Here is a 9,209-nt window from a genome sequence, read left to right as displayed (position 1 = left end):
TTCTGTTGCTGTGAGAAAACCCTTGGACCAAGAGCAACTTTATTATTATTATTATTATTATTATTATTATTATTATTATTATTATTACTAGGCACATATTTTGAAGTCAGGAATGCTTTCTTTAAATCACCATAATTTACTGTTTTTGCTTCTGCAAAAAACAGTTCCCTTTTATCAAGTTTCTAACTAGATTTTTCTTAGAAATACCTGATGCATATTTCATTGTGATCCATCTTCAAGTGCCAAGTTTGTGACTATATTCACAACCAAAAAGCCTGTTCTCTGCTCCGGAGAGCTCATGTTCATGTCCAGCAAATCTTCCAGTGAGGTGTACTGAGAGAGGAAGAATCCCAGCCATTCAAGGACAAATCCAAACCTTAGGAGTGGCAGGAAGGAGAAAGTGGGGGGCGGGGAACTGTGAGATAGGAAGAGAACAGGTGGTAGAAGAGGCGGAGAGGAGAAGGGAAGAGGAAGCTGGTTGAAGGGGACAGGAAAGGAGGTCCCCAAACCTGCAGCAGTCCGCCTCAGAGCAGATGTTTTGAGGGGATCAGTGAGAAAGAGGATTTTTTAACATCTCTTTTGCATTTTTTAGTGTAATTATATTGTAAACTTGTTAAAAGTTCCTTTAAAAATTATTATTTATTTTAGATTGCAGGGTCACACGCACACAGGAGAGTGTATGTGTGCATCCTCACTAGGACTTCCTGCCTGTTTGTGCAGTCTGCTGAACAGAACAGCTCTAGGACATTGTGTCTTCTGCTGCTGTTAGGGAAAGTCTGGGAGACCAGGGCCATAAGTGTGCTGGGAACAACTGCCTGAGGAAGGGGAGGGAGATCGGGCTTCATGCAGGTCACAGACAGAGATCTCTGCTATAGAATGAGTTAGGGGTGTGGTTTAACACGGGAGAATCTGAGATCTGATGCCCAATGTTGTTGTGTGAAGGGACCCAGTGGGAACTCGGGTGAGCACTGTGTTCACAGGTGACAGCTCCCTTCCCAGGCCAAGTTGCAGCATTTCTCCAGGAGGCCTTTCCTGAACTCCCAGGCTCCATGTTGAATTTACCACATGTTCTATGATGCCTACTATTTCCTGTGTGTTCAGTAGATTTTCAGTGCCAGGAACAGATACTATCTGATATATTTTATTCCTCAACACTTGATAAAAGTCACTAGAAGTACTTGTGAGATAAATCCCCCTGGTGACACTGTGCATCTGAGGGTCCTACCACCCTAAGACAGTCAAAGATGGCACAAAGATCCAGAAGCTGGTGGACATCTTGACTAGAGGCTTCTCTTTCTCCCCTTTTGCCCTTCAGAGGGATTCTGGGTGTCATCTGGGTGTCACAGAACCATGAGTCCTGTGGCTTTCTGCTCCCACTTTGTACCTCACCTGCATGTTTCTGTCACAGATACACACTCTCTTAGTTGCAACGTCACTGTCAGAGTTCGTCCCACATCTGGACAGCCCAGGTATGAAGGACTGTGCTCACTGGATGGAGAACCTTTCCTTCAGTATGATAATGTCAACAAAGCCACACCTTTGGGTGACCTGGGAAAGGCGGTACATGACACTCAAGTATGGACAGATTTGATCCAAAGGCTGGAATACTTGGGGCAAGAGCTCAGGAAGATGCTGGCTGACACCAAACAAGAGACGACTGACCCCAGTGGTAAGTGTGGGATGGAGTTCAGAGGCAGAGACAGGTGGCAAGAGAGAGGAAGGGCAGAGCACATGTGGGAATGAGATGTTGAATTTATCTCTATGAAAGAGCTGAGCATTGTTCCAACCTGGGAAGCAAATGGTACCCAATGGGTAACCAAGTCATGTGGAAATGATACTGGCTCATAAGCCAGGGAGAAAAGTCTTGACCTTTGAGGAGGTGATGGATCTATCAAAAGAGAAGAATGATGGCTTTGTATGTGGTTTGCAGGTCACGACACTTTACAGGCCAGCATGGATTCTAAGTACAAACAAGGACACATCATTGGTGCCTCCTGGCGATTTAACATCAGTGGAAAGTACTTCTTCATCCTGAACACAATGAATATGAGCCGGACACCAATTAGTCCTGAAGCCAGAGGTATCATGAATGATGAGCAATTCATAAAAGATCTCAAGGTAATCTCCACAGCAGACTCCAGTCACTGGCTCAAGGAACTCTTAAAGCACCAGAAGGAAAAGCCAGGTAGGTATTACCTAGATTAACAGAAGGCAACTCCATCAAATTTGATAGACGGGTTGTGTGATTACTTGGTGGTCTTCCTGTCTGGGAGTCAGCGATGACCACAAAGAGTTCTTTTCCACCTCACCTCCCAGTGTTTCTCATTCCCTAAATACCAATGATTCAGGCACTCAGGGCCTGCTAACGGGCCCCAAGGCTGTCTGCATCACTGTATACTTCCAGCCTTTACTTCCTCACTTACAGCTGCCTTTCCATCAGCTCCATCACTTTGAAAGGTTTCATTATCCTTCTCTGGCACAATTAAATACTACCATTTGCCCCAACATCCAGAAAGTTCTACCCACAGTAAATATGTCACATTGTTTGATGGTTTGATAGGCATTTGCTTTCTTTGGTAAGGAAATAAACTCTGTAAGGACATTGTACACACAACTCTACTCCTCTCTCTACTCAGGACCTTATAAATATTTATTAAACATGAGTCCCTCAGGTTGCCTAGAGAAAGAAAGTGTTGAATGATGTGTGTTTTTAGCTTTAGTTTTAGTAATTTTCCTGATTTTTTTTTTTAAGGACCAACATCAAGGGCCCCAGATACCATCTATCTTCCACCTATCGTAGATGCCACCCCTCATCCATCTACCAGGCAGTTTCCTAATAACAAAAAATTCATCATCATAGCAGTAGTCACCTCCATCATCCTCCTCCTTATTGTTATTTGCATTTACATGTGTGTGAAGAGGAAATGTTGTCCCCAAGGAGGTAAGGAGGTAAGGCTGGGGTGTCACTCTGGTTCTTGGTAGGTTTAGTCTGCTGAGGACTTCCCACTGGGAATCAGGGATGGGAATTCTGATCCTCATGCTAGCATAGCACAGACCTTACCCACTGAACTCTCTTCCCATCCCCCCAAAATAACCTGTTGACAGTCTGGTTACCAGTTCAATATACTATCTTCATCTCAGACAAGGAGAACTAAATGTAACAAGCTTCAGAACACCTCACTTGCATGCACTCCTATCATGGCCCTTAGAGGGACCCTTACAACGTACTCATTCCAAAAACAATTACAAAGGTGTTTTCACACAGTCAACCAGGACTGTTCACTTACTCTTTCTGTCTCACTTCTCTCTGTCCCACATGCAATTGAAAGGCTATTGACCCCAGAAATGGGTCTGTCAGAGAAGTGGTTGGGAGGCCTGCACTCAAAACCACCTTCATTTGTCAGGGGTCATGGTACATCAGGGTAGAACCTAAGGGGTGGCTTGCAGACTTCTCTGTTGGGGTAAAGGGCTAATGACTTTCAGACTCAGAGTCTGGAGCTTTGGATCTCACTGTAAAACCTTTCCAGACAGAAATCAGCAGCAGCCCATGAACTGTTCCATCAACTGCTACAAGCCACAGAGGAAAGAGAGGCTCATGGAGCCAAATGGTGGTGGTCCTTTTCTATAAGAAAGCAAGCTGAGCAAGCCATGAGGAACAATCCAGTAAGCAGCAGCCACCCATGGCCTCTGCCCCAGCTTCTGCCTCCTGATTCCTGCCCTGTTTGAGTCCTGTTCTGACTTCCTTCAACTGATGAACAGTGATTTGGCAATGGAAGCCAAATAAACCCTTACCTCCCCAGGTTCCTTTGGTCATGATGTTTCCTCACAGGAACAGTAACCCTAAGACAAATTGGTACCATGATAGTGTGGTATTGTTGTGACAGACGTGGCCATGGGTTTGGGGGAGGTTTGTAGAAGGCTTTGGGCTAGAAAAGCTAATTGGGCTTTTTTTTTTTTTTGAGACAGGATTTCTCTGTGTAGCTTTGGAGCCTGTCCTGGAACTCACTCTGTAGACCAGGCTGGCCTCAAACTCATGGAGATCCCCCTGCCTCTGCCTCCTGAATGCTGGGATTAAAGGCATGTGCCACCAACATCCATCAATTGGGCCATTCTTTAGGAACTTGGAAGATAAGAATGTTGAGAGCAGTGCAAACAATGGAGGCCTGGCCTGTGAACTTTAGGGACGCAGACTCTACTGGGCCACTTGAATGAAGAATCAAAGGTTCTGGGTGTCTGGGGCTGGAGAATCAGCTGTGATTAACAAGATACCAGAACTACTAAAGTGAAACCTTTGCCTTGCTAAGATACTCAGTGCTGGTCAGCTCTAGTTGAGAAATTAGTGGTGATTACAAAGAGACCAGCATCTTTGAGGTGAAGTCTTCTGGAAAGTGCTTCCTGGGAATCATCACACAGAAGATGTGTTTCAAACATGGATAAGGTTGTACTTTGTGCTGGCAGATGAACTTAGTAGTGTAAGATCTGCCCAGGTAGTGCTGGTTTTGAGGGTGTGAAGGGGTCATGGAGGCTGGCACTGTGTAGCAGGAATGGAGTCCATAAAGAAAGCACTTTCAGGCTACTACTGAAAGTGCAGTTATAGTAGAAGACTCTAGCGTTTTGGAGATGCTAGGACCATGGGATGACCACCAAGAACAGCAGCAGCAGTGGAGTGGAGCCAACCAGAGACTAGAAGACAAGCTGTGTGTGCCACAGAGAAGTATCTAAAGTGCTGATGGTGTGGCATGCACAGCTCAGCCATGGACCCTGTGTCTGGGTTCTCAATGGGGACTCCACCATTGGGCCTCTTCTCAGTCAAGGGTTTCTGGTGAAGCCAGACTCCTACAGACTGGATTAAAAGCAAAGTCTAAAGAACTTCAGAATGTAAGACTGTGCAGGAAAAGGGAAGGGTTAGGAAATTCCTAGATGAGCACCCTGAGACACAAAGGCAGAAGTCCTCCAGCAAAGGAATAGCAGAGATGTAAGCTGTCTTAGTGTTCTATTGCTGTGTAGAGGCAATATAACCATGGCAACTCTTATAAAGGAAAGCATTTGACTGGGGCTTGCTTAGAGTTTCGGAGGTTTAGTCCATTGTCATCATAGCAGGGAGTATGGCATCACACAGCAGACATGGTGCTGGAGAAGTACCTGAGAGTTCTGCATCAGGATCCACAGGCACAGAAAGAGAGGGAGACACTGGGCCTGGCTTGGGCTCTTGAAATCTCAAAGCCCACCCCCAATGACACACTTCCTCCAACAAGGCCACACCTACCCCCCATGGATATACCTCCTAATCCTTCTAAGTAATGCCTCTTCCTAATGACTTAGCATTCAAATACATGAGAGCCATTCTTCAAACCACCACATAAGCCCACCTCCTCAGAATCCCTGTGTCCTGCACCTCCACTCCAGACTGGGGCCTGATCAGTGGTTGTAAAGTTCGTCCTTCCCCACATGTCTACAGTGTCTTTCACAAAGCCAGCATCCACACACCCAGGAGGACAACAGCTGTGCAGACAAAGCCTGTCACCCTGTTCCACTCTGTCTGCTGATAGCAAACCAAGACATGATCACACAAACTTATGTGATCTGATGAAAACTGGTGTCGTAAGAGACTTCACCTGGGGAGATACACACACACACACACACACACACACACACACACACACACACACTCACCCACTCACCATATAAAGGGAAACTATGACAGACCAAATTTCCAACAGCACAGAGGTCCAACTTGGGAACCACTGGATTTCTCTGGGGTTACTCACAGGAGTGTGGTGAGGAGTTACTTACAGGAGCTGGGATGAATTCACAGCAGCTGCATCACTGCAGAGCCCACCTCAACACAGGTGGTGACTCAGGGAACAGCAGAGCTGAAATTGGACAGCTTGCAGGCCTCTGGACAGGTCTGGAATCTTCTCTGAAGCTGATCAGAGTCTTCTCCTTCTACAGCCTGGGTGGGTTCTCTAAAGCTTCTGAGTTTCACTTTCTCAAACACAGGAAATTTGCTTATTTTTGAATCTAAGGAGCCTCTCCCTTCCTGTGAAGAGAGTGTTATTGTAGGCAGAAAGACTAAAAGCAACATGTCACTTTCCATCTAGGCAGAGAACTTTGTCCCACAGACAGAGTAAACATTAAAACAAACCCAAAGTGTCAACTCTGCAGAGGACCCAGGTTTTTTGGTTTTCAGGTAAGCTGTCTTCTGTTTCCTTAGGAAGTCTGTCTTCAGAAAAAAAAAAAAAAAAAAAAAAAAAAAAAAAACCACTTCACAGTTTAACACTTCTGTGTACAAGCAATGAAATACAGCAGAAAGTAAAGCAGGGAGTGTCTCTAAAGTATCAGTTTCAATCATCTCTGGTATCACTCAGAAGTCACGTGGTGTTCTCCTGAGCAACCTGAGAGCTTCGGACATTCAAATCTGAAAATCAAAATCAAGTACTGCTTCCTGATGGTAAGAGCACACTACACACACTGCACTCTGCTCTCAACCTTCTGAACTCTGTGACCCCTTAATATAGTTTTAATACAGGTCTTCATGCTGTGGTGACCACCACCATAAAGTTATTTTCATTTCTAATTCATAACTATAATTTTGTTACTGTTATGAATTGTAATGTAAATATCTGATAGGCAGGATAACTGATGTGCAACCCCCAAAGGGGTCATGACTCACAGGCTGAGAACCACTGCAACCATGCAGAAGGTTAATTTCTCACTGCGAGATGAGGTATGTTTTACAAAAATTAGTTTTTAAGATATATAGCCTCTCACCCAAATCTTAACACAAAAGACACTTTCTTCAGAATTGCCTTTCTTAGGAAGGGCTTGTGGAGGGCTTCAGTTTCCAATTACTGGGCCATGACTATTATGAGGACTAACAAGAGAAAAGTTTTTTTAAATAATGTAGTGAAAGACAATTCTTAAAAGCAAGTACTACTGGATGTGGTGGCATACTTAATCCCACCACTCAGGAGGCAGAGGCAAGTGTATCTTTGTGAGTTGAAGGCTAACCTGGACTACTAGCCCAGGCCAGCCAGGGCTACATAAATTCCTGGAGACATTACACTTCTGCTAAGCTTATCAAAAGCTACAAGAAAATTCCATCCTCTTGAACAATGATTAAAGTTCATTCCAGCCACAGAAAACTCCTTTTCTTGAACTGTGAAGAGATCTGAGACCACAAGTCATCCAGCTGGGTGAACTGAACCAGAAAGAAGGAGAAACTCCTCTGAGGAAGGGCAGGACCACTGCTTCACTTTTTCCTGAGAACAGAAGAAAGGGGTGGCCACCCTACATAAAATCAGAAGCCATAAATTTTAGATGCATAGACTGAAGGTAAACTTAAATATGCCAATGTGTCACTACAGCTGGGGACCTCAGTACTCCTCTCTCAGTGGTTGAGAGAAGTTCACAACAACAAAGACAAACTCAGGATTGGTACAGGAGCCCCAATAGGTATTTTTGCTAACATTTCGAGAACACTCCATCTTGGAAGAGCAAAATATATATTCTGTTTCAATTCAAATATATATTCTGTTTCAATTGTTTTTGGTGGGACAGCCACCAAAAAAAGATGTTTATTTTTCTGGGTTTTGTTGTTGTTTTGTTTTGTTTTTGAGCCAGGGACTCACTACATAACCCTGTATGTCCTGGAACTCACTATGTAAAACAGACTGGCCGTGAACTCATGGAGATCCACCTGCCTCTGCCTCCCAAATGCTGGGATTAAGGGCGTGTGACACTCCGAAAGGTCATTTTTGAGCCACCAAATAGAGTTTAAAATATATAAAGGGTAGATTGTTGTAGAATACTTGTTCAAGATGGGTTACATTCTTTTATGCTGTGGAACATTTGTTTAATGATGCAAAGATGTGTTGCATTCTTTTACGTTGCATTTGTTTAACTCTATGAAGCTGTGTTACTTCACCTGCCTAATTGGTCTAATAAAGAGCTGAATGGCCAATAGCAAGGTAGGAGAGAGAAATAGGCGGGGCTGGCAGGTAGAGACATGAATGAGAGAGAAAAGGAGGAGGAGGAGAGAAAAAGAGAAGGAGAGGAGACACTAGGGGTTCAGTCACCAGGCCACACAGCCAGCACTGGAGTAAGAAGAAAAGAAAGGAAAATAGAGAAGGTAAAAGCCCAGAGGCAAAAGGTAGATGGGATAATTTAAGTGTAGAAAAGCTGGCAAGAAACAAGCCAAGACAGAGCATACATGAGAATGCTCTGTCTCCATGTATTTATTTTGGAGCTCAGTGGTGGGCCTCCAAGAGGAAAGAGGAAAAAAGACCAACTACAGTAAACAGTCTAAAAACCATGCTGCAAAAAAATAAAATAAAAATGCTATCTGACCACAACAGCAATACATATGAAATCAATAGCAGGAAGATATGTGGGAAACCCTCAAACATTTCAGTGTCAAAGAACATGCTTCATATAACTATGTGTTAAATAAGATATTAATAGAAAAACTAGGACATACTTTAACATGAGAAAAAATGAACACCAGGTATTAAAAACACAGTGAAAAGCTTAATCTTATAGCAAGTGGATAGAATAACTTAGCAGGTGTCTTGGATCAGCTCTGGTAACCCAGGCTTCCAATAAATAGATGAGCAGGAAATGTCTGCAGTGGTGGAAAGCTCTCAGGTTGAACATTCTCTGGAGCCTGATATTCTGGCTGAAACTCCCCTGACATGTCGTGAGAACTCACCCCTTCCTATGTGTCAATGAGCAAAGGAGCAAAGTGACAGGAGCCTTCCAGGTGAGGGTGACAGTAATGTGACCACAGAGTCACATTGGTGGAAACTCAGAGAGCGTTTTCTAAATCTGACAGTTGTGTTTTTGAAGTCATTACAAATGTGGAAAAGGTAAAGTTAAAGAAAACATAGAGACTGTAGTCCAGAATTAGTTTCAAATTTTATTTTATAGACTCAGGAGAAGTATGAACACTATGCTGTAGGGAAAGATGGAAAAATCATTTTCTCACCTCATCAAACTGAAATTTCTGATAGAGAAGCAACTGTTAAAATATTATACCACTCAGATGAAGGTGAACATGAGAAAAGACACTTGTGCACATGTACCAAAGACTATAACGTTGTATGATATTTTGTTTGAAATGTGGGACTTCTGGAAAGGATGGGGCTCATTCTCTTCCCACATTCCTCCTTGTTACAAAGTGTCTCAGAGGCCTAGTAGCATTGCTAGAC

The 9,209-nt window shown here is 43.7% G+C and overlaps 1 protein-coding gene across 1 annotated transcript in view; it reads left to right on the top strand.

The window, feature by feature from the left end:
• The window catches only part of LOC131918384 (retinoic acid early-inducible protein 1-alpha-like), an 18,508-nt gene extending 14,880 nt beyond the window's left edge, over positions 1 to 3,628 (top strand). The window contains exons 4-6 of the mRNA XM_059272474.1: positions 1,409 to 1,669; positions 1,931 to 2,185; positions 3,528 to 3,628. Of these exons, the coding sequence (XP_059128457.1) occupies positions 1,409 to 1,669; positions 1,931 to 2,185; positions 3,528 to 3,628 (617 nt within the window). The remainder of the gene's footprint in view (positions 1 to 1,408; positions 1,670 to 1,930; positions 2,186 to 3,527) is intronic.
• Positions 3,629 to 9,209: the final 5,581 nt, after the last annotated feature.

Source organism: Peromyscus eremicus, chromosome 8b (genome assembly GCF_949786415.1).
Source record: "Peromyscus eremicus chromosome 8b, PerEre_H2_v1, whole genome shotgun sequence".
Lineage (NCBI taxonomy): Eukaryota > Metazoa > Chordata > Mammalia > Rodentia > Cricetidae > Peromyscus > Peromyscus eremicus.
The sequence above is the reverse complement of the archived record's forward strand: the minus strand, read 5'-3'. Positions and strand labels throughout refer to the sequence as shown.